We start from the raw sequence: 26,671 nt of genomic DNA on the forward strand, positions 1-26,671 counted from the left end.
TTATAATGTTCATTTATTTTAAATAATGTCAGCAAGGGGTTGATTCAACTCTGGCAGTTGTTTTTGACAAAATTGTGTTGCATTGTTATGCAAATATCCCATCAAGTGCCTTTCAGTTAATGTTGGCAAGGGTTTACTTATAGACTCTGCTTCTCTTTGCCAAAGCAGCTTTCCTGTGTTTAACATACATCATGATTTTTGAGGTTGTTCTGAAAACTTAATGAGTCATTTGTGCAGCTGCAAAGGCAGCTGTGATAAAGTTGCTTGAAAGTTAAAGGTCTGTTTCTAATTCTTTGGAATTATGTTCATACTGCATGATTCTACAATTATTGATTCAACAATTAAAAGTGTACTCCACCGATTTAGAATTGCACGCTTAATATTGTCAGACTCTTGATGGACAGTTTAAAAGAAAGGATCAAAATCGGTAAAGCAGAACCAGAGATATAGTGCATGATGTCATACTAAGGAAGTGCTTCTGTTGACTATACCAGTGGTATAGCCAACCTTGGGGTCGGGACCCCCACTAGAAAACTAAATGAAAATATATACAGTAGGCCGATATGTCAGTATTTTTTCACTTCTGTGAAGAAATGTCAATGTAAAGTAAAATAAATTGTTAAGTAAATTGTCTAATAGAGTGATGGCCAAGCACCAGGGAAGAAAACATATAGAAACAGATAGAAAATTGTATAAAAAGTTCCCTAAAGCAATAATCTGATCAGAATTGATCCAAATCACTCGTTTTACACAAACTTCTTCCAGTTACTGAGTTCACTGTTTGGGTTCAATATAAAGTTTTGAATATAATATGAAATATCCTTAAAATATGTCACTTTGTCAGGGGTGGACAATTTACGAAATGATATTGATGTCCCTCAAGCAAAAAGGTTGGGAATGACTGGGCTATACCATACACCACTGTGTATTGTGGTGGCGTTTACTGATCCTTTATTTCAGACAGCAACAGAAAGCTCCACTGCACTTGAGCTTCAGAAATCTTTAAGAAAATGTAGCTTGTGCTTGCTACTTTTATTATTTGATCAATATTCAACTTGACATCACATACCAGTCCTTAGGGAAATTCTTACAATGTCACTGCTGCAGGGGAACACAGACGCGCAAGCTTGAGTTTACTTGTGCTCTCAACTTCCAAGAACACACATTCAGGTGAATTACACAGCCACTGGCCATCGGGAGCACCGGGACAGTTCCTGATGGCCTGGCCACCAAACTGGCCCGCTTGGCGATTGCTGATGGTCGGGACCAAAGGCTCGGTTCGGATCGCCCCTGATTTTGAAATAAACAATCCGTCGTGCGGGTCATTAGGGTATCTGCCTCGTTGAAGCTAACACAGACTGAGCATCAACGTTGGGCACAAACACACCCCCTCCTCTCTTTTTCTGAGGCTCTCTGTCACAGCACTGCAGGCAGACACACACACACACCAATTGCGCATCCGGCCCCCTCCTCCCGCACCTGTAGTTCTACATGCTTGAAAAATGGAGCAAGATCGACAGCCCAAGAGGAAAGGTGGAGCAGAGAGGGAGAGGCTTAAAAAGCTAAAAGCACTGGCCACAGATTCAGCGAAGTACTGTAAAATAACTGACATGTTTGTCAGTAAGGGAGCAGGTAAGACTTTGTGTGGGCGAATGTGGAGCCTTTGCTTTATTATTTTACACTCTTACATCAGTAGGCGCTCAACCTAACTCACTCTTGGTGTTTTGCGTTAATCGGGTGGTGGTGGCCTGGGATGGTATCAAATTCCCGGCCTGAATTATTGTCCCAGTCCGCCCCTGAACACAGCCATCTCCAGACTAACCATCACAATTTAGTGCAGTCTGAAAACAGCAGCTAGCAACTTGTCAACAGCTAACCACTAGCTAGCTACAGCTTTTTCACTGTCTGTTAGCAGAAAAATGTGTATATATAAGTAAATATACAATAGCATCCCACCAGGCTCACCAGGCCACTGCAAGTGCAACAAAAGCCCTGAAACCAAAAGCTGTGTAATTTATTAATATAACTGGCTGAGAAAAAATGTACAGATGACAAAAACAAACAATCAACAGAATAACCCCCCAACCAACTTGACTCAAGTGACATCATTTGAGGCAATTTAAATAGTACTTCCCCAAGACCTGTAAACTGACTCTGATGTGTGATCTGTAGACGTCCCCTTTTATGCTGATATTTTCAGATCATCACTTGGCAAGAAATATTGTCATTTTACTTAAACTGGGGATTTGCTAAATTGTCCAATTTCAACATCCTGTCTGGAAATGACAAAAGCCAATTCAGATTTTTTCAGATCATCATTTCATGAGTACGATTTCAAATCGATAATATCAGACAAGTCACGGGGGAACAACAAGGGCAGGTAGTCAGGATTGTAGACTGTGTTCCCTCTTGTAGCTGTAACTGGGTAAGCCAATCATACAATAAAATAATCTAAGAGAAAGGGATTTCATCGTTATCACTTGATTCCACAGTTGACTGAAATTATTTTTGTTCGTCCCCAGTCCCCATTCCTCCAACATATCTCCAACATCCTGATCATTGAACAGCAGTCTGACGCCATGGCTTACTATTTGTCTTTGTTATCACTAGCTTCCACTGGATCAACTGCCTGTTCTCCCTGGTTTCATTTAAGCCTGTCCAGGCTGAATCAAGGCCAACAACCCAACAGCCCTACATACACTGCAGTGTCTGTGCCAGAACAAATCTGACAGGCAGATTTCTACTCAAATTTCTGCATGACGGAAAACAACTGCATGGGCAACACAGTGTGAAAACAGCATCAGAGACTGTTGATCAACAAGAAATGACCAAGCTGCCAGACATTCAAGGGCATGCGGACCATATCAGAACTAACATTAATGAATACACAAAATCAAGCAACAACACACCACAGAATGAGATACACACATTGCAAGTCCTTTTTGAACACAACATTACCTTATTATAGCCACAATTCAGCACCTAGGACAGCGACAGAGTTGAGGAAACACAGAAAAGCAGATGGCTGATCTACAGCAGAACAGAAGCACAGTAATACCAAGGGTTAAAAAAATAAGCTTCACTCACCATCAATATAGCCGAAAGCAGCGAGTGTCTGTGTTGAGCTGTGTGAGGATGACATTTTTCCAGTCATTAGTGCACTTCTATAAGTTCTCTCTCCAAGCCAGCTGCTCTAACTGGGCTTTGCCATGAGTGAAACACAGCTTGACGATGTTCCGTGAGAATTGAAAACAACCTTTTTACATGTGGCAGTCAAGGAAAGCGTGTCTTTGAATGCAGTCAAGAATCACATGTCCCCTGCAGTGCTACAGTGACTGACAGGAGAACAACGTGCAAAATCATCTGTCTTTCCAACCGGTCTCTGACCTTAAAACAAAAATCTTACAAACCAGTTATGTTTGTATAAATGCTAATCCCTAAACCATCATTGGAGTGGGCCAGGACGATGCAGCCCTTGGGAGTGGAAGAGGGGAGTTAATGAGCTGCACCACGAGCTGCTGAGGTGAACAGATCTGATGTGGAACAGTTATCACTAAAAATGGCTTCACTAGCCAGTGTCCCAACTCTTGTGGACTGCAGCATCTGACCTTATAGTTGGTATAAACATCATGGAAATTTTTTTTACAAGGAAGAGAGTTGCATTACTCCCATTAACTTGTGTTGTTGTGGAGGCAATGCATGTGGTGGGGGAACTAATGGTTCCAAACACATAGTTACAGCATTAAAGCCCATTAAAGTTTCCCAAGCATGCTTGCTGGTAAGATTTAGTTTTTTGTTTTTTTACATTTTAACAGATAAGCTGACCTGACTAGCATCTTGTCAATAATGGTATTTTATTTAGCCCTCTTTAGTTAAGGTTTATCATAAAATAATTGTTACTAAGATTCTAATTGTAGTTTAATTGTAGTTAGCTAACATAAGCAACCTCCATTTAACTCAAATTAATTACAGTAATTGGGTTGCAGTGGAAGACCACGGGTAGGAGGGCAGACTGAAAATGATTGCTTAGTTGCTGGGCTGAGGTTTAAATACCTCAGCTATGACCAGATTTCAGCCCTGGTCTTGCCTGATTGTATAGTGTTGTAAATCTCTTTTTCAACCAGTGTGCTGCTAGCAAACTCAACCTAGGTGCGTTGTAGACATCTTCTTTAGGTTAAATGGCAACTGGCATTGTTAATATTGCATCACTGCTATCTTCTGGAGGTGACATGTGCTAATAGATTGTAGAAGGTTTAGTATGGAAAGGAAAAGATTGCAGGACACGGTGGTGGATGTGGGAAAGGAATGGAGCATAGGGGGTCTGTTGGAGATAGGGGATGAGATAAACAAAATCAGGTTTTAAGGGCTTTATTCAAATACTTAAATGAAATTTACAGAATATAATTCAAATATTGTCAATATTTTACCCACTCCAATAGAGTAGGTGGCAGCATGCCACTTTAATGCTGGGTTGTAGCCTGCCAGAAAACCAAAGAAGAGAAGAAGAAGAAGAAGAAGAAGAAGACCAAAAGCTGACCAGACATTTTCTGCTTTGCTCACTCCCACCAAACTCCAGTGTCCTCTTTAGACCTGCTCATGTTAGTTTTAATCTTTTTTATCATGTCGTTTATCTCTAATATACATGTTTTCTGCAGCAAACAAGCATATTTTCTTTTAAACAAACACACAGGCTCATTGCAGAAGGGGTAAGGACCTGCAGTGGGCCCTTATACAACTCATAGACTGTGAGGGGGGATGGAAAGAAATGCAGATTACAATGAGGTTTGCTATTTCACCACAGTGGAAAATGCCATGGATTTATCCTTAAACAACTACCAGCTGACATTTAAGCATCACAACTTCTGATTTCAGAACCATGGTTGGTCAGGATAGGAAAAAAAGTAAAAAAGATTAAACTAGCAGGATTTCAGCAATTGACATTCAGTGATTCTGGATGCCTATACCGCCACAAAGCCATAAAACATACACAATACAGCCACATGATCAACCCAAGTATGACAACTAATTACAAGTCAAGTCTGCAAGCAATTGCCTGCCATCACTACAATACCCAAGCAGACACAGTGCAGAGACAACACAAGCAGCAACAACACTATGATTTAAGAAGGCCAGATACCCAGCATCTATCATCAATCATCAGAAATAATGAATATGAAACAACTTTCCAACGATGCTTTCATCCAGTAACTGTCAGTTTGAATCCAGTCCAGCAAAAATGACATGAATCCACTGTAGCCTGTATGAAATCCAAACAGTCCAACACGTTTAGACACGACAAACTCGACACATTCCATCCTCATCCTCATGGTTGCTTTCAGCTACCTGCTGAGTTGCTGCTCCTTGTTAACATTTCCACCTGTTTGGCTTGTGGAGCTAACAGCAGGACTCTGCAGACATGAAGGGTTGAGTTGGTAGCCACTGCTATCTGGACTCTTTTTTATACTTTAATAGTAAAGAAGAAGCAGTGAGATAACAATAAATACAGCAGTCAGGCTGCAAGCTTTTAAAACTCCCGGTGCTGTGCCTGTTCGCATCCAAATAGACTCAATCAGCAACAACACAAACAGGCCACAGTGCCCCCGCTAGATACTGTACCCTTGAGAACCCCTTGGCAGTGGATAGGGCTTGTCTCTGGGTTATTGTTTGTTTGCCGCAATCAAGACACAAACAAACTTTATTCAAAATATTAAAGTAAACAAAAATGCATGTTCAGTTAGGCAGATTGGTCGTTCTATTAAAGGCTAAACTTACGAGTTACAGACACGACAAAGTCAAAAGAAGGCCTCCGGTGGATAACACAGCCAAAGAATTGCTACGAGTGAAGAGTATGCTGGAGCGCAAGGAATAAGCAGAAACAGAAACATGGAGAATCTCAGATCTGACAACCTCAGTCACTGAAGGGTTTTCTCTTGTGAGGCAAATGTTCCAGCAACCTATCCACAATATGCCAGCCTTTTGTGGACAATAGTCAATGGCAAGCAAAGTAGTTGGCAAACCCCAAAAACCCTTGAATCAACTCTTAAAGGACAAGGATGAAAGCAAAGACAATCCTGGCAGACAGCTCCCATCCCCTCTTACGCCAATTTAAGCTTTTGAGCTCCAGGAGGCACTTAAAATGTATTTAAAAAGACTTTCATTCCAAGTGCCATTAACATTTTCAACTCTACAAATTGACTGACGAGATTTGAGCCAAATACAGTGACAATAACTGTTTCTAAATGTGTGATGTCACCTTGTCGGTGTGATTATTTTACTAAGTGCTTTTCTGTTTTTTATGATGTTGTATCTTGTTTTGGTGAGCTGACAAATTTCCACCTTGGTGGACAAGAAGATATATTCTATTCTATTTTAGCCATGACTTATAATCACACAAAATGTCTGGTTTGTCTCTCCTACTGTCTATAAATTGCTTAAAATCCTGTCCATTGGCTATCAAACTTCCTTTTGCAGGCCTCTCTTGGAACATTATTAGATAAGGCACCCAGACTAGATGAGAAATTATTAATGCCGCTAGTGGTGGGACCAAAGTGGGTTATTGTAATCATATTGGATTTGGAAGCATTTAAGTGTGAAACATTTTTGGTCATCCAATCTTTAATTTCAGAAAGGCAGGACATGAAAGAGCATCCGCCATACCAGGCATGTACAGTTGGGTGTCATCTGTGTATCAATGCAAATCAATGCCACGTATCAGCATGATATGCCCCAGTAAATAGTAAACGAGAGGGGACCCAAAATAGATTTTTGGGGGACCCCACAGAACAACGATGCCTAAGAGGAGGAGGAATCTTCGAGAATTATTGAGAAGGACCTATTTGACAGATAGGAAATGAAGCAATCTAGCGCCACATCACTGATGCTAACATAGTTTTTCAGAAGGCTGATTAACACTTAGTCAAAGGCTAAGCTGAGGTCAAGGAGAATTAAAATGGAGTACAGGCAGGAGTCAGCTGTCAGCAGCAAGGTATTGGTAAATGGTAAATGGTAAATGGACCTGTACTTGTGTAGCGCCTTTCTGGTCTTCCGACCGCTCAAAGCGCTTTGTGCCACATTCACCCTTTCACACGCATTCACACATGGATGGCAAAGTCCATCGAACAGAAACTAACTCATTCATACACATTCACACCTTGACCAGAGCAGTCTCAATGCTGTGTAGCAATAAGAAGCCAATTTTTCAAAGATCTGATTGTTACTCATAAAACAAATTAATTGTGTGTAGACATGTTTTCTAAAACCTGCAATAAAAATGGCAACGTGGAGATCGGTCTAAAATGACTTAAAACAGAACTCTCAAGAGAGGGCTAAAACAGAAGGCTCAGGAGAGTGGTTAATAATGGCTAGCCTTCTGAAATACAGCTTTTAAGAAGGTAGGAATGCAGGATAAAGGGAAGGTGAATGATTTTAAAAGTGCAATAGTGTGTTCCAAGGTTGACAGAGAGATTTTACTAAAGTAATAATAATGAATGTGGGTAGTGTTAAAGTGTTAAAGTGCAACCAAATCTCCACTATTTACTGTAAAAGTAATTAAGAAATTCCTCACATTTTTCAGGTATGGATTCAACTGGTAGGTATACTGAGATACTGTCTCTTTCAAACCAACACATCGAGAGGATGCACTGCTGTTTTGAATCCTTTGCGTTTTAGACTTAACCTCAGATGTTTTGTTTATCACTCCTATAAAGGTCAGCAACTTCTCTTTCTCTGCCCGTGTCTTTTATTATTCTATACATTTATGGTCATGCTTCTTAGTTTCTCCTGCCTGGCCACTTTAACTGCCTCTGCATATAGGAGACTTATTCCTTCCCTCTCATTTCTTGGACCTCTGCCTCAAGTTTCATTGCTTCGCAACCCCAATATGCCAACACTATATTCACTTCCACAGTTACAGTATTTTGATTGCATTCCTTCTCCACACTTTCCATACCCATGTTCACCACAGCACCTGGCACATCGTCTCTTTCTTTTGCAGATTTTGGCTACATGACCAAATTCCTGGTAGGTGAAACACCTCAAAGGTTTTGATACATTCTCTTACATTATATTTTACAAATCTAAAATATAGTTCTCTTGGGATTTAACTTGAATTCTACCAAAACTGTCTCCTTTTCCCCAACTCCTCTTGTCATTCTTCTGGCACTCTTAACTGCAGTACACAGGTTTCCTCATGTTAACACTGAGAGGTATCCCCCCCCAACATAGACCAGCTTCATTGCCTTCTCCAACTGCACTTCATCATTACACCCAATTAGCAGATTTCCATGTCCCAAAATTCTACCATATTTCACTTCTCCAGCTTGTGCTCCTATGACTTTTGTCAGCTTTAGCGGATCCAATTTCTTTACACCTCCTTCTCTCTCAAATCTTACTATATTCAGTAATTCTGCCTTTGGGACCTTCCCCTCATCTTCCCTTTCCCTCTGTTGCACCAAAGCTAGCTATTTCTTTCTCTTGCTGTCACCCCCAATTCTTATAACTATTCCCTCTCACCACTTCTTCCCCCTCACTTTCTCCCCTACCCATACTCCGATTTGCCTCCTCCTCACTAAACTCCATGTTCGTCCCAATCTGTTCTTTCCCTGTTATCCTACCATAATCTGGAATATATTTTCAGACCCATATAGGTTGTCGTCCCACATTACCTATTCCTATAATGAAGTCCAGATGTCTGTAAATCTAAAATCAAAGTCGTTTAATCAGTTATATACTGTAGATTGGTTAAAATAACAGTGCAATATCAAATCAAACCATCTGCAACAATGACAACCTCTGGTGCTTTTTTTCTGATACCAGAATGAAGCACATGTTCCTGGGACATTAATTACCACCTTTATGGACAAACTTGCACAATTTGACATTTATTTTTGGAGTTCTGCCCCCACAGGAGAGTTTAGCATTTTATCATATTTATTGATTATTTATTCATCTAAATGAATGTGTAAAAAATGTACAGTGACAGTTATAAAGATACTCTTCAATGGTTTCATCATTGGGGATGACAAGTCACACATATAATGACTGTTTGATGGCCCATTGCACTTGACTACTTTTTCTGCCACAAGTGAATACAGACAAATACAAAAGAAGCTAAACGAGTGAGTCATATTTAGGTCAGTACCCATTAGCAGCATGTGTCAGCTTTAGTTTGAGGCTTCTGAGGTTTGAGTATAGTCATAGAATATTTTAAGTCAACGTAACACAATGTAGAGGGCTGCTTGAATTTCTGGTGTGACACTCATAAATCCTGAAATTACTGTTTTTAGTGTGCCTGGAGGAAAACATTTAAAAAACATCCAGAAACATTCCAAACACAATCAGACTGAATTTGTGAAGAGGAACAGTGATCACATAAAAACAAACTAAAGGATACAAAAGGTTTTTTCTTAACAACACCAAATACTGCAGCCTTAACTATTACCTTGAGCTCGAGACCTGTGACAAAGTCTCAAAAAACCATCAACAAAATAAGCTTTGAAAAGGTTGCTTTATTTCTTTTACTGGGCTCTTGCATAGACTGCATTATATTGAGAAGTGTTATCCTGGTCCTCCAAGGAGACATGCCTGGAGGATATTGATGAGGGCAGATTAAATGTCTAATGAAACAGGAGAGGATTATTGAGCAAAGACAAGAGCAGATCGTCACATTGTGGATTTTTATATGGGCTTCTTTTATCCTCTTCTTAAGTGCTACCAGATGCCCAAAGAAGACTGCCTGGCAAATCAAGCAGGACAATTAGTGTATTTTACAGATTAGATTTTGAAATGTAAATTATCAATATTGCAATTGAGCCTCATCCCATCTTGATTTTATATACATTCTGATTTCATGTTCACATATTTTTTACAGCTGTAGGATATTTTTGGATATCCTCAATAACTATTGGGTGTTTGGCTCAGTATTAAAGGACTTGTATAAATGACTGGAGAAACATAACAAATGTAGATGCCTCCATTGCACGACACAAGAAGAATTAACATCCTAGCATGCTCTGTGACATACAGTGCATGAAGGGTGCAGTTGAGCTTGAACAAGAAGAGTGACTTTGAGAGAGATGGTTCAAATAGCAAAGAGTCACTGAATGGTTTGATGAGTATGACAACAAAGTGACTTGTCACCCATCTGTATATAGATATACTGTATATACTGGGTATGATATAGGAGGTGCCTGGAGCTCAGTGGGGAGATGATCTCAAGCTGCTCTGTGAATGTGTGAACAGAATGTGAGGCAAACACATGATCATCTCTTCACTCATGTGTATGTGATACACAATTCTATATCATAGTTATTTATGGCTGGTTATAGACTGGTGACCTATGAGCTCAGCAAATCTCCAGACTGTACTGGGATAGGCTCCAGCCCAGACAGAGGATAGACGGATGGGATGGATATGTATTTATTTTTACATTAATCAATGCCAGTAGGAATGGCAGAAATGCTAAGGGATGAATAACAACTTTTTTAACAAAAAGTAATAATAAAAAAGCAGTCCAGCACATAGGTTACCATGGAGATTCATTCTGTGCTTTGACTGTGCATTTCCCCTTAAACCTGGCTTCACCTTCCTGCACCTCCTTAGCCTGGCTTAGCCTTTGTAAAACCTATTAAGTCAGGATGCACTGACTAAGCTAGGTCAAGCCTTGCTTTTTCAGTTATCCTGGATTTCTTCATTCCTAATTCTTTTGTGAAACAGCCCCTTGGACCTTTCTCCAGCCATCCAGTGATTCCTGGTCTATGACTTTGACCCCTTAGTTATTTGTCGATGCTATGGTCTGTTTTGGTCTGGTGTTTACAGACAGCTGATGTTGCCTGCTTACAGTGTCCATTCGATCACAGCTGAATGCGACTATGTATAATGTCAAAATGTGTGTGTTATACACATTAGACTTCTTAGCTTAGCACAGGATTAAGAAACACCCCTACTTATATGCTCTGCATTTACATTTTATGGGCTACCCCTATTATTCATTCACATGAATCATTTCTAGGTCTAATTTATCGTCATCCCTTCTGAGACACAACCCATTGAATTGTAAATGTGTTTGGTAACGTTTCATTGCTATTTGGGAAATACCCAGCTCTCTGTCTCCAATCTGTTATATTTTACCAGAAAATCTATTACCGGTATATAAAACTTCCTGGTTAATATTACACAGTTGGCACAAAATACCATACAGTGAAGGTCAGATAATACAGATTCTCACTGTAGGCTGAGATTTCATGTACCATGTCCTGAATAAAATCTTACTTCAGAAATGTTGGTTTGATCTTTTTTTGATCGCTCAAGTGTCAAGGTAAAATCAAATACAGATAGGCATTATTTTTCAGTTATGACCACCTTTTTTCTGAAACATCTTGATAAAACAGGCACAGGCGCATCTTCTCCCAGCTGGAGGTAACTCCTCTTTCAACATCATTAGTTTTCTGTCTGTGTCTTGACTACAGCTGCTTCTCAGCTCTTGCTGACATGATTTGACCTCATCCTGGTACTTCATTCCCCTCACTGGCTTCCAGGTCGACTCTGTGTTGACTGTAGGGTTTCTGCTGCTTGTTTTGAGGGCTTTGAGTGGTCTGGGTGGCCTAGACCTTTTTGGTGAGTTCAGAGAAAGCTCTTACTGATCCTACAGAGGGCTCAGGCTCTTGAGGTTGCAAGCTCCAGACTGTGAAAGAGCCCTCTTTAAATCAAATCTACAAAAACTCATTTTATTCTCAAGTATTCTTATGTAAGTTGGCATTGCTGTGAATGTTATCATCCTTGTGTTGCGCATGTATGGTCAGTTGTTTTGCAACTGTGCAGTATAGTTTGGTTTATTATTTTACAGCATTTTGATTGCCCAGGGTTGTTTTCAACTTTGATTTGATATGATAAACTTGACTTTGCGTGGACTTAGATCCCAGAGCTATTCTTTTGTTTTCATCGATGTGGAATAAATATTATGCAATGTATTTTATGAAAAGTTTCCATGGGTTTTTCATGCATATTTTAATAATTCTAGTCTCATTTCAAACATCCCTGACTCCCTAAAGAAATTCAGTCCTGAAGGTAATTGAGTCAACATTTAAATCACTTTGTTAGGGAGAAATGCTCAAGACAGCCATTACTCTGGAGAGCAGCAAGAATGTCACAGGACACATACAGCGCTTACACACACACTGTCACACAAAACTGTCCGGAGGCACCGCTTAACAAAATGTACTTCCAATGCGCAGGCTAATCTCAACCACACGCGTCCAAGGAATATCAATAATGAACATTTCAGACATCTGCCAATAACAGTAAGGTCATGGCCACAAGGTCAATTTGGTTAATTTAGTCAATATATTTGACTCAAAAAAGATCTAGAATCCCGCCAATAAAACCAAAAGTGGTGATATTACACTCTGTGTCTGTAAAATGATTTATTGATGGGTATATTCGGTATATCAACAATAAATTAGATCAATTTCAGGCTCTGAGAAAAACACATTTGTCGGCCAAGTTACAAAATAATTCCATTATATCTTAACTACCTTGAACTAATTAGCCCTTTAATGATCTACTTAAACGGTAATACAAAAAATCAATATTCCAAAACACAAAATACACTTTTGGACAAAATTGTTACAAAATTATGTCAATAATTATACCCAATACACAAAATGAGATACTTGACACAAATAACTACCTATGAAACTTATGATTCATATATTTGTAGTGCTGTCTTAATGTGATGGCACCAGAGGCAGACAACTTAAATGCTCTGCTAAAGTCTCATGACTCACTCCACTGGCTGCAGCATTTATCCAGCGCACCCTTTTATACAAAATGGTGGTCCATTTAGATGGTTGTTTCCTTTGCTAATGCTGTGGCATAAGTTCACTTCACCGTAGCATGTACCAACATTTTATCAATAAGCTACGTTACCTGCAAACAATAATTTTGTTTTGCTTTAGAACATTTCTGTGGAGGAAAAAACATGCTTCTGGAAGGACACTCTACAAAGAGAGGAGGGTCATATCAGTTCTTGGCCTCAAATGCCACTTCAAGACTCAAGCTGAGTTTTCCTAGCCCTGTTGTCAACACCTTCATCTTTCCAAGGGGTGATTTAGCTTCAGCCAGGATGCCAGAGATCATTGCTTCACTTCAACAAGGCAAGTGCAGATTCTGCTAATGTGTATTATCAGAGGCCTTGCCTCTTGGTTGGTGTGTGCTAGCTGCTAATTTCTGCTCTCATGTTATGCTATTATCTCAGTTTGTGCTTGTGTAATGGTGTTTATTATTAGTTATCCTTGTTGTGACTGAGCTTGTATTTCTTTTGCCTTCTGTTTGTCTGTGGCATTATGATGCTTTTATGCTGTTTTTGCAGTCATGTTTGAGTAATATGGGCAAAGTTGGATTTAATTGTTTTTTATTGGCTCAATGTCAACTGTGATCTATACAAGAGCCTACAACCCTTTCACGTAGTTATTTCCCATTACTGGCTTCATGGGAAAATAATATTTCTACTCAAAGCTGTGTGCTTATGCCACAGTGTTACTATCTATATCATTGTTTCATCTAAACTGCTGAAATCCTATTTAATGATTTACTTTGATACTTCGCTCAGCTGCATTCACATCCAGTCTGCAGTTCATACTCATGTACTGATGGTCATGAGCAACTTGAGAACACTACATGGCATTTCATAAAAAGACACTATCTGCTCTAAGGCAGAAATGTCTGGTTTTAATATCCTTACATTGATAATAATCTACTGCTGACGTATTTTAGCCTGCTCCTCCATATCAGATGGATTATTCGGTTTAGCTTTATCCATCTCTATTCACAATGGTATAGATAGTGTATTGCCTGCATTGGTTGGATATCCTTTGTTGCAGGGTGGACACTGGCCCACAGATAGTGGATTCCATATCATAGCCCTATAGCTGTATCTCATGCACTTCTAGGAATTTAGTTTATTGTCACTTCCCAAACACGCTGAGTAAGGTGTGTTCTTGCAAGGATTCACACTGAAGACACTAAAAATCATCTCTGCGTATACTCTGTATTCATTTAAATAGCTGCATTCCTTATGAGTTGGCTGATTGAACAACTCTGTCTTACACCAAAGAGTGTAATAGACCCACAAGTCCACTAGAGGATGGAAAGTACATTATGTGTATGAAGGTGCAGTACCAGCAGGGGGCGATAATGACGTGAGTAAAGGACAAATGTAGTATAAAGAGCAACAAAGGAGGATGTTGGGGTGGATGGGTGGGTCAAACACAGGACTTTCACACAGGAGACTGGGGTTAATTTCTCTAGTGAAACCATAGCTAACATCGACTTATTTTAATTTAGGTAAGCAACTTCACTTATGTAACCGAACAATGACCTTCACCTAAAATGTTTCTTAGCATGTTTTATTTTAAAAGAACCGTTTTTTTTTTTTTTTTGCATATTTAATTATAAGTAACTTGACTGCGGAATGAGAATGTGTACTTTTTTCTAGCCAATGATGGATTGGCGGGTCTGCTACATGCTTTGGCGTGATACCAGATTGAACTGAAATATAGCTCCTCTTTTGCCTTTTCTAGTTTCTTCTCTGATTCCTAGTGTCTTCATTTTGGAAGAGCTCTTAAAAAACATTGTGGAGGGAACTGTAGCTGAGGGCTAGCAGCTGTTGGCCTCCGGACAAGGCTGTAGATGTGCACTTTGATGAATTCTGAGGATTGGTATATACTTTACAGGCTCAATTCTGACAATCAATGAAACATGGGCAAGAAAAGCAAACATTTCTTTGGTTTCCATGGCACTGTTTGCTCATCCTGGTTGAAGATAAAAAAAATAATAATAAAAAAAATGAGGAAACAGGAGAAAGCATCAGACCAGCAGTTGGTGATGATGGTATCAGTGATGATCTCAATGAGAACCCTGCAGTCCCCTAGTCAGGAGCAGATGGCTGCAGCACATGATCTGTTGAACGCCACTCCGGGTGTGGGTTGCGAAAGCAGTGATGAGACTGTTTTGAAATAACTGGTGCTTACATAAACGGTTGCCATTCATTCGATGATAGAGTTTGGTATTTTAGCGTCTAACTCATTTCTCCCGAGCAGTTGCTGACTAATTGCTCCGACAGTCATGATTAAACTGAAAGCCACCCAGTGAGCAGCACTCCAAGTTGGAGATTATATGAGGTTATGAGTGATTAGGGATCATTCCTAGAGAGGCACACACACTGCTGTTAAAAAAAAAAAAAACTGCTCCTGAATGAAACTTCTCATTGGAATGTCAAATCAAATTAACATGCCTAACATAAAAAGAATGATTCGTTGGTGAGTCAGCCGCCGTCGGGTTAGGCAAAGTTATTAGTGGCACATTTGTTTGAAGCAAAGACCAGGAGACGGAGGAGGAGGAGGAATACGGGAATCAAAGGGGTTGTTTTGCTGTTTTCTATCATGCCTTTGCCAATCAGAAAAAATCGTCTAAGGGATGAAACACTATACATCAAGGCTCAAAAGGGCTGTTGATGTTTGCTGTTGCTCCGACATGGTCTGTCTGGGCATCCTCTCTCCTAGAAGCTGATCCTTTGTACACTGACTCAATTTTGAGGGGTTTCCTCTGTTGCATTGCCATAGAATCTGACCATCTCTCATCATTAAATCTTCTTTGTTTGTAGCTTTTCTCAAGTCTCTATATTGTAATCCATAGTCTTGCTTTGGCTGTATGTGCATGTCTTTGCTTCAAAGGTTTTCACACACATTAAGCTATCCTTATCGTCTATATCTGAGATGGCAGATGGTGTCTGAAAGTTATGTTGTTTACATTGTCATTGTGAGTGGCTTGATAAATCTTACATCAGTGTATTTTGCTTATAGTTTAACATCTTCTTCTTGGGGCTTTTCTGTGGAAGTGTTATAGACTGCCAACTGTTTGGACTCGGGTCAACAGGGAGCCCGAGCCACATGAATTATGCATGGTGTCTGCTCGAAGGCATACAGCCCTGTCTGTGCTGCCACTGCACATGCAGCGCCAGAGACGGAGACTGAGTTACGGAGATCATAGAGAACAGCAGCGGATAAGACAGATACACAGAAAGGATAGAGGGGGACAAAGATAATACCAAGCACATCATATCACAGTGGAAAAAAAAGAAGGCAAGATATTTTAAGAGTCAAGGCACTCAAATTCCAAACAGTACTTCTCATGACAACACTACAAGGGCTGCAGCTATTAATTCTTTTTATTATGGGCTATTCTGTCATTTAATGATTATTTTATAAAATGGACCCTCCCAATTACCCAGAGCCCAAGGTTAGGTCTTCAAATGTACTAATTTCTTACTACTAACAGCAAAAGATGCCCAGTTGGCAACCATCACACTTGAGAAGCTGGAACAATTTATGCTTAATAAACAACTTAAATGATTAAGTGATAATGATAATTGTTGATATGTGTCGATCGGGGCCTACTGGTTGTCCAGTGGTCAAGACACTCACAATAACCCCAGTTCAGGAACAATTAGTTGATTGTTTAACTGGTAAAACATTAATCAGGAATTATTTTGATAATCAGTTAATCGTCATCTTCAAGCAAAGATTTAAATTCAATAACATCTCCTTTCTCTGTTTTAAATTGAATGTATTTTGTTTTGTAGTCAGCTAATCATTTCAGTATTGGTAGTGTCTGGCCGCACGGATAGTTTTCAGTTTTACAGTATGTGTAAATCCATCATAAAGGTTCTTTTTGCTGACCAAAAACAATGGAGGTGAATGAAATTGTGTCTGTGCTCCCTAAAGCATTGAAAAATCACATTTGACAAATTCTGCAGGAAAGTGTATTTTTTACAAGAACATGTCCCAGTTATTCTGGATAACTCACAGACTTCACTGTCAGTGCTCTCATTGGAACTAAATGATGTTTTTCAATGTTTAGCCTGCCACAAACAAAATCCCATTCATCCCTATTGTATTAGGATGGAAGCTGAAATCTCAGGGCCTTGACACATACTAGAGCCCTGAATGGGGCTGTCACTTTTTCCAATAATCTGAATCTGAAATAGTACGCCATTTGTTAGAATGAATTTGAAAAAATTATCTCAAAACATAAAATCCAAATGTACGACACCACATACGAAAATATGCATGTGCAACTATACTATAAGACATTCACTCAATCTTACTGGTGCTGGCATTTTTATGAGCTTCTGGCAAGGGGCCGGAGTGTGTAGAATAATAGCAGCCGGGCCTGTTGTTGCTCCGCTCGTCTGTGGTGCCTCCGCTCCACTGCCTCACTTGGGTGGCATGCTAATACAAGCTAAGATAAATTGTCGTCGTAGAGTTAGACAGCTGCTTTGTACAGAGTCGACAGAAGCACACCGCTTCCCAGATTTTTAGTGTTGCGATTGTCTATTCAAGACGGCTTTGCTTACTAGTGTCTTCCATTATCAAAGTAAACAACATAACGCTGCTACTGTAGCTTAGTTTACTGATAAGTCAAAAGGGTATGCCATCAAGCCCCCAGGAAGAGTGCCAGGCTTAGAAGACAATTTGACATACTGGCCAAACCATGTAATTACAGCCCTCCACAAAATGACAAGTTTCACTATCAGAATTTGGTCCATTCAGTCCATTTTTAAAGTCTAGTAGATTTGCAAGATTACAGGATTTATCCCCATTGAACTTAACAGAGGACTAAACCGAATGTTTGCTGCTTCGGTCTACGGAAGTTTCTCGTGCGCATTCATTTGGGTAATTTCTTTGCAGCAGGAAGTTTTGGCTTCATGTGCCACTGAGCAGCTTTTATAGGAATGAACGGAACACCGCCTCCAACGCTCTAACCAGTTCTCTTTATACATCCATGCATGCCATAGGTCAAGCTGATAGTGTATTGATAGTGTAATATTTTTCACTGCTCTCTGAGCATCTGACATCTTTCAGTTGTCATTTTATTAAACATTCCTTGCTGGATCCAATGCAGTCGCATACCATGCAATAAATCCTATTTTCATGAAGGGTACAACAATCAGTTTCTATTGAATCTGTCTACTTTTTTGTTCATCCCATTTATGGGCAACTGGGTGTAAAACTGAAACTATCTGCATGACTAGATACAACCAGGGATCAGATGAAAATCCTTTACTGTAATTTGGGTGAACTGACCCTTTAAAACCGATGGAGAGGAAGCAGGGAATAAAGTGAAACAGATATACAACAGGCTAACCAAAAACCTCATGAATAATGGGAAGAGACCGAAAGTGAGTGAGATGTGGGCACCCAGCAGTAAGGAGGACGAGATGAGCAAGGGGAGAAAATGTGGCAGCAAGGGGAGATGGGTAGAGAGGAGTATGTGAAAATACCACAGGGGAGCACCAGGCAGATTGGCCATCTGGATCTCTGAGTTGACAGCTTGACATGTGCCAAGTGCAGCGAACATGGAGCAAACTCACTAAGCAGGGCCCCCTCTTGAGATATGCAACACATTACACAAGAAGCGTAATTAGAGGGCTGGTGGGGCCCACACTGAGCGCCACCGTGAACAGAACGGTCAAACGGAGATCGATGTTCTGCTCTCTAAATTAATGAGGCTAATGTTGATGTGACAGCCTCGTCACCGCAGATCTGCGGGGAATAGGACAGATTCCAACGGGTGTGAATGGAGACGTGGAACAAGGTACAAGCTTATTAAATTACAGTGGACAGCGAGTGCACACACACACAAACACACACATAATAAGAAAATGCTTCATACACACACAGAGCTTCAACACGAAAAATGATTGATGAATATTTTAATCTGACCAATTCATATTGCTCACCAATAAAGTCATTTTCATTATAAAACATACTGTTGAAAGTGAACAAAGAATACAGCTGCTTACTAAATATCAACAAATCCAAGGGGGAAAGCAGAAATTTACAATAGAAAATTACCATTTTCCGGTGTAGAAAGATTATGTTTGAAGGTTGAAACAAACAATTCACAATTCAGTGCGTCCCAAATATAATTAAGAACTCATAACGAATGAAACACAAGCACACGCGAAACCGCGCACAGCAACATCTGCAGTCTCTTCGAGGGGAGAGACGGGCTGATTATGTCAGGGAGAGTGAAGCATGTATTCAACAGAAGTCATAAAATGTAAGCAGTGCTCAAAGTTATCTTTCAGACAGGATCTTCCTAATGAAGACCGTCGTTGCAAGATCATTTGTTCACAAAGACGTACACATTACACACATGAAAAAAAGCCAATCCGGTAACGGAGCACTGCTGGATATGAGAGGAAAGTTGTTCTTTTGATTTTTTTTTTCTTTTTTTTCTTTTTTCGTGGAGAGCAAATCCTGGGTCTGTTACAACTCATGGTTGGGAGAGCCAATAGCCAAAAATGCTCAATTTTGGCTCTTTGGTATTTGGTGTTGAAAATGGCAGGAACACATATTCATTAAGTACAACATTAACAACATTATAATTTCAGAAAATTACATTTTACCCTTGATAGAAGCTTTTTCTTTTTTCCCTCTCCTTTCTGCTTCTGATTGGCCTTTTTCTCCTCCAAATCAAACTAGACAGTCGAGGTTTGATTGCAATTAGAATCAACTTAGAAAGAAAAATAACTTTTAAAAAAGCAAACAAACAAATAAAACTTCACCAACAGTCATTGGCTGGGGGATAGTTTGCTTTCCTCTGGGAACCTTTCGCAGACTTCAAGCAATCTTCCAGCTGCTGACTTGATTTCCACCTGATTCCTCTTTACGGACAGACAGGTGCACAGAAACTCAGTGAGTCCTTTCGTAATTTCTCTGCTCCAGTGAGGCACATTTACACCATCCTAGCTTTTGATTAGTCTTTTTAAAAAAAGTATTGAAAGATGATAACATGATGTTTCATATGGAATCAAACTATGGAAACCAACTTTAAATTATACACAGCTGTGTTAGCAGAGCAGTCAGAGCTGCTTGTTCAGTGCATTTTCATCAATAATTCATTGCTCAGTTTATACCTTTTTTTTAAAGCCTCTTGGATTTGTACAGTCCTGCTTGTGTTTACAACAATGCCAAGTTGTCCTCATGGAGACAATAAGCTATAATAGTCTATACAGTAAGCTCCCATGTTGGTTATAACCATCCAATAATGCGCATGAGTCTTCTTCCAAGGCTCTGGTCCATTTCCATTACCGTCTGTGTCAGTATTTGTGTAGTGATGAAGCATGGTGGAATGCAGCAAAACTGATGACCAAAGACCACAAGCCAAAAAAAGAGACATTATAAAATCTTAAGAAAAAGAAAAAGACAGTATTATCTCCTCTTGGTCTTGGTCATAGGTTGCCCTTGTTAGCATGGAGGACCATTTAAAATGTATCCTTGAATGTGAATTATGGGAGTAGGTTCCTGATGAGTTGTCTGCATATGTCTCTCTCCTGTATCCCTGTTTCAACGTGGTTTGCTGCACCATCCAAAGCAGTTCCTTTTTTGGGGGGGTTAATGGATGGTAGGCACATCTCCCAGCCAGGCACCAGGTAGGGGGCGTGGACATGTATACTCATTCTGCAAGGACAGGGAAAAAGACAATAAAGTTAAAGCCATTTAACAGCCGGTCTGTGCCAGTTACAGAGGCGGTGGTTACAATGTAAAGTTAATTACAGTGCCCAGTGATTTGATAACAGTACAATGGGGCTGTGACAGTGCCAGCAAAGCAAATTAGGGTAAGCAATTAAGCAGATGATGAAATCTCATGTGCTTAGATAGCTTAGAAGGCTGGAGTGACTTCCCTAATGTCTTACATAGATTAAATGAAAGCCAAGCACAGAAAACTCTTACAAGTGTTCATTTGGAAAGTGTCAATTAAAGCTGAAATAATTAAATAAAAAAATGTGTTCAATTGAACCTAAACATATTTTGCCACTGTATGTAGATTTTTTAGTCAAGCATTGATCGGCATCAGAACAATGACTGGAAAACAAACTATAACTGTTTCAGTATGTGTAAGTTCATTACATGACACATGCCAGCAAGAGAGGGAAAGGTTTTTTACATCTTTCCAGCATGGCAGTTCAACATTGCAGCCTCCATGGAAGGCGATCCAGGGCGTCTGTTGATATAAAGGGCTCAATCTAAGGTAACAAAAACACAATGATTCTTATACACTTATGAAAACATAGTTTTGCATATTATATTCAATTCATGTCAATAGATCCTCCTAAATGTTACACACTGGACCTTTTAGAAAAAATTAAGAAGCTTGAATGTAAAGAGCATTTTCTTTTTTCACATAATAGTCATATTGGTGGACTGGGGTCTGGAAGACTGGCCAAATTAGCTATTGAGTTCCAAATACTATAAAATGATGCAACGAATAATGGGAGCAACCCTTATATTTACTAACTACACCAACCTATGTCAATTTAAAGTGATAAACAAAACATTGTGTAATGTTTCAATACACTTGAACATGTGCTTACATTTTCTATTTATTCCCAAAGTAATATGCAGTTACACCCCTCATCTATTTGAAATAAAAAGGCTCAGTTCTAACACATCATATTTGTATCACAGTAAATTAGAAACCATGACAAGTGAATGATTCTGGACCTTTAAATGTCAACCCTTTCCCACAGGTCAACTCAAGCTTGTTGAGATGTTGCAAATTAGTAAGAGATTTTGACATTTTACTCTCATTTAAGAGCCACAAGCTTTGAATTGATCTCCACACTGTAAGCTGCAGAGGCACAGTCATCCAGGTTTGCCTCTTAAAGCATTTTGTGCTAAGAAAAAAGCCTCTACTTCACAACTTAACCTTTTAAAAGAGCCTATTCGCGACTTGGCTACAGGTAAATCCACATTGCCTTAATAACACAAATGCTGTGAGTTTTGCCGGGCTAAGCAATTTTCTGAAGCTTTCAGAGCCTGCTCGGAATTATCCCAGCTCAACTTTTCGCTGCTCAAGCTGAGATTGTTGTCAGCGTGAAGCAGATCTCTGTAACGCAGGGCTCAGACGAGTATGCCCTGAGCAGAACTTTTATTTAAACGTTATCAAACAGGCTGATAAGTCTTCACTCAACTCTTTATCTACCTCTCAGGTGGATGTGAGTGTAGTGAAGACAGCTGCGGAAATTGTCATACCTTAGACAATTTGAACAGAGCACAAAAACAGAAACAACTCGCGGCAAAGGCTCAGGCTGTGCTGGGAACACATTAATGTGAACTCTGGAGCAAGCAACACACACACACACACACACACACACACACATACACACACACTGAGGCATATAACAAGCCTTTGACACAGGCAGACGCACACACCTAGACAGAAATGCATTGTTCTATGAAGTGGTGGAAAAACATCCGCTAGATCATCTACCCACTTCATTTTTTGTCATTACACAGTATAATCAATATTATTAACATGTTTTGCCTCATTGCAATTGGTAATGGAGCATGCACTGGCACTGAGAGCCTTGTTTTGGTATCTGTCATAATAACAGTGGAAATAAGAGATTCAACAAATCCATGATGACATAAGCAAAATGTGGCAAGTGTACAAATGACTATATATATATATTGTTTGTGTATTTATATAGTCTTCCTTAGCATTTGGTCTCAATCTATGTTGCAAGTTATCCAACATTCTGCCTGGTACAAAGTCGTTTTTCTTCTTTCGTTTCTGTTCCTCATCTCAAAATGTTCACTTTTACACTTTGCTTTGTAGAACCTGAATCAGTCCAGTGTGCGGTCAAATGCAGTGACATTGCAGCAATTTGAAAGTAATTGCAGTCACATCACTTACATCTTAATTTAAGAGACGTTCTTCACACCTGCCTGAGTGGCTGCGAGAGTGGTCATAGGGCCAACTTTTGTATGTCATTATTCTTTATTTGATGATAAAAGCCCACAATTTTCACAACAAGAGCAAAATGTTGACTGTCATTTTATTTTATTGTCATTGTTTTTCTGTATTTTTGTTGTTGTCATAATGTATTATATAGTTATTTCAGCAATGCTCAAGTGTTTGTTTTGTAGACACAGACACACATCTGAGCTGTTACTTGTGAAAACTCATTATGCTCCTTTAACATGATTTTGTGTGTTTGTTTAAATGAGGACTGTAATTCACTCTGCTGCTCACACCCCTTCAAACACTTGCACTGCAAACAACCATTAGTCGTTCGATGGCTTTCAGCCATAAGTTGGAGACATCATTTTGCATGAAAGTGGCGGATAGCTATGGATGCTTTTGCTGCCAGACTCCAAACCAATCCTCATCACTTCTTCTGCCGGCATTCAAAACTGACCGCTCGCTTTCTTGATGGCAACAAAGGAAGAGTGCTGCTGTGCAGCCAAGAGTAGGGTTTTTTTCGTCACTGGGAACATGTGCTTTACTTCTGCACAGTCTCTATCCAGTGGTCGAGAAGCAACTCAAATTCTCCAGCAAATTCTTTAGCATTGTTTTCACAAAAGAGCAACATTCTTAATGTATCTGAAGGAGCAACTGTGCTCTTCCACGTGCCTGCAGCAGCCTCTGACAAAGCCTCTGCCATGAAAACAGCACAAAAGTGGGGGAGTTCTTCATCTCCATAGGCAAAGCCAAGGGTTTAGCTAAAGTGGGAGTTATGACAAACTGGCAAGGGCCCAGGAAAAACTTGGCAAATATTGTGGTCAGGGGTCCTTCCTTCTCAACATGCAGGCTGGCAGTGTGTGGTAGAAGTGTAGCTGTTGGCTATTTATACTTCTCAAGATCTCAGAGAACCTATGTCACTGGACGACAAGGAATCTCCTCTGCCTCAGAGCACATCACACATTTCCAGGCAGCACAAACACCGTGCAGGGCTAATGTGATGTACAGAGACAAGCCAATAGCTGACAAGATGCATCCTGAGTCTGATTTAGAGTTTTGGAGAGAGAAAGAGGATTTGTTTACCTCAAGGAAATACACCCACTGTCTTTCGTGTATGAGTGTGAGTTGTGTGAGTGTTGTGTTTGCACATGCACTATAGCCAGAAAAGCTCCTCTATGCCTTTCTTGCCCCTGAATGAGCTTCAAGTTGTTGGAAAGAGAAGACATGAGAAGCCGGGGGTGATTCTGGCAGTTTCAGACTGGACAACTTCTCTTTGATAAGTCAAGATTACTTTGCTGAGAGGGTCTCTCATTAGTCGGATAAAAAAAAAAAAAGACCTAAAACTTGTCAAACGTTTGGAAGCTGCGCCTTGTCACTGAGACTAAAGTATCAAGGGACTGTTGCAACATGGAGCCTGTAGGCCAGGGGTATGTTTGGTTACACTACTAGCACAGGAGAAGGAGCAGCAGAACCGGACCCGGGAGAGTGAGCAACAGGACCAGGTTCACAGCCTCCGAAACCAACAGAGGCCAAGTGATTTACAGCAGCTCCAACCAGGACTCGGGGGACGATGAAGACACAGCAGGTTCAGGCCTGGGACAGGAGAGGTGTGAAACGGGAGAGAATTTGTGGCGAGTTCATTTGTCGGTAACTGTTAATGTTATAAATCATTCATCATATCGATGAGTGCTGTATTTGTTTTTGTGAAGCTGGAAGTTATTTATTCCATTTCGAACAACAAGACTTGTGTGTTGTTCTGACACAATCAGAATCATTACCGCTTTTGCTGTTATCATTTAACAGGCAGCTGTTAAAATGTGTATATTTAAAGAATGAAATGAATATCATAAACATGCAACGACTAATTGACTAATGGTGTTAACTAACAACTACAGGCCAACAATGAAAATCTTTCACTGGGAGCGGCCCTACTTTCAATGTCCTAAAGCTGGAAACCAACTTATAACATATGTGACTGACTTGTGTTGGTCTGTCCATGCTGCTTTGAAAGTTTTGCATACACAAGAAAACAACATTAATAATCTTAATTAAATTCACGTAATCACACATGTCCCCCTGCTATGTGGGTATTCCAAAGGAAAAACTGACCACTTCTGAGGCTGGCCTTTTTAAAGAACACAGGTTACATGTCCAGAGCTGTCCCTACTTTCATCCACCCCCTCTAAGGCCTTTATGTGGTTTTAATTAGGCTACTAATTAGCAGGATACAAACATGATGTAATTAGCTTGCTCTCAGTCAGGACAGCTGGAAGTTAACACAGACATATGCCAGCCACTCTCAAAGGGATCACAAGCCTCTTACTCCACTCAGGGTTCCAATTACCCTGTTCCATCTCCCCACCCCATTGGCTGTATGTTTGTGTGAAGTTTCATGCTTCCTTCTCTCCCTAAAGACCAAGAAAAAAGACGGAGACAACAGGAAATAGACTGAATGTGTCAATTCTTGGTGAATAGTAAAATCAATGAGACAATTGAAATAATGTGTGCACTGCTACATTGGTCTGGAAGCCATTACAAGGTATATGCATGAACACAGCTGTGTTGTGTTCATGCATGTGCATATATATATATATATATATATATCTGTGTGTGTCTGTGTGTCGGGGTGGGGTGTGTGTGTGTGTGTGTGTGTAATTGCATGTCTGTGTTGGATTCACACACTCCATCAAATGATATCATGTCAGACAAGGCTCAGGTCTAATCTCCACACACGATACAGACAAAGGATGGCTAATTAAAGCACCAAGACCAAGCTTATTTCCGCCTAAAGAAAGTCAACAATTATACAAGGTAACACCTTCCGGGGAGCTGATGCCTGTATAAGCTCTTGATCTCTGCAACACAGATTCTTACACTTTCTCTTAAGCTCTCACTCTCTCTCTCTCTCTGCCCCACAAACATACCCATCCTCTGATCAATAAAGACCAAGTGATATTTTTAGTTTCAAGTGATAGTTCATGCATTTTTGTTTGATGTGTCAGTAGCTGGTAAAAGAACATGACGATGTGTGAGCCCCCGTGAACAAAGATAAAGGTCTGCAGAAGTTGGTTTGGAGTAATGGGATCCTGTTTTTGATAACAACACAGTGTTCAGTGGAAATAAAAGGTAAATTAATGGACTTCCTGGTAATGGTCTGACAAAAAGCCATTCATTAAAGGCTTCTAATTTTGTTTTCAGCAAGGTCACAGTGGTCATGCCTGACTATTAACACCGCACATTAATGCAATACGTATATATCATGGGAAAATTCAATTATCTTAATTGTCTTTTTTCTTCTTCTAACTTGTGGCTCTCATTTGTTATTTGCTCCAACATGTGGGAGGATATGTCATGTCTAATATAAATTAAAAGACAGAGAATCATATACATATAGTGTACTATAGTGCACAAAATATTTGTTCAAAGTTAAATTAGTTAAATACATCCCCATATCCTTTAAAATACATAAATATTATGTACCCAGATTAATATTAGAGTTGAGAGTATGAATGTTTGAATATATGAATCTTGACAGCAAGTGCAATATTTTGCCTCTGGCCAAACTTTATGATTTATTGCAATGACAGCATTCAGAAATTTGCAGGATACCAATAAAGGAAAACAGACGGTAAGCAAAGTGTATGGATATAATACCACAAGTACAGCATTACCATCGTCATTCAATCACTGGATGTGCAGCAAACAGAGGCTGAACCAGTCACTAGAAATGGTGGCTGATTCATTCACAGCCACTTTGACTGGCTTGCTTAATTGTGAGCACTTCATTGTAATGACTTCATCACCTAATTCGAACTGTAAAAACAACTTCAGCAGCACCAGCAAGCTGCGATGGAGATCTAGC

General features: G+C 39.9%; 1 protein-coding gene across 5 annotated transcripts in view; it reads right to left on the bottom strand.

Moving 5' to 3' along the window:
* Nucleotides 1–18,754: 18,754 nt before the first annotated feature.
* lrrtm4l1 (leucine rich repeat transmembrane neuronal 4 like 1) overlaps nt 18,755–26,671 on the bottom strand; it is a 47,193-nt gene continuing 39,276 nt past the window's right edge. For 2 of the 5 annotated variants that reach the window (XR_007886317.1, XM_051413463.1), the window contains exon 3: nt 18,755–20,522. Coding sequence is in view for 3 of the 5 variants with exons in the window: in XM_051413463.1 (XP_051269423.1) it covers nt 20,457–20,522 (66 nt within the window). In the remaining 2 variants the exon portion in view is untranslated. Of the gene's footprint in view, nt 20,523–21,009; nt 21,089–26,671 lie in introns of those variants that run through there. The other 3 variants (XM_051413462.1, XM_051413464.1, XR_007886318.1) reach the window with 3 other exon arrangements.

This window comes from Dicentrarchus labrax, unplaced genomic scaffold (assembly GCF_905237075.1).
Source record: "Dicentrarchus labrax unplaced genomic scaffold, dlabrax2021, whole genome shotgun sequence".
In the NCBI taxonomy this organism is placed as follows: domain Eukaryota; kingdom Metazoa; phylum Chordata; class Actinopteri; family Moronidae; genus Dicentrarchus; species Dicentrarchus labrax.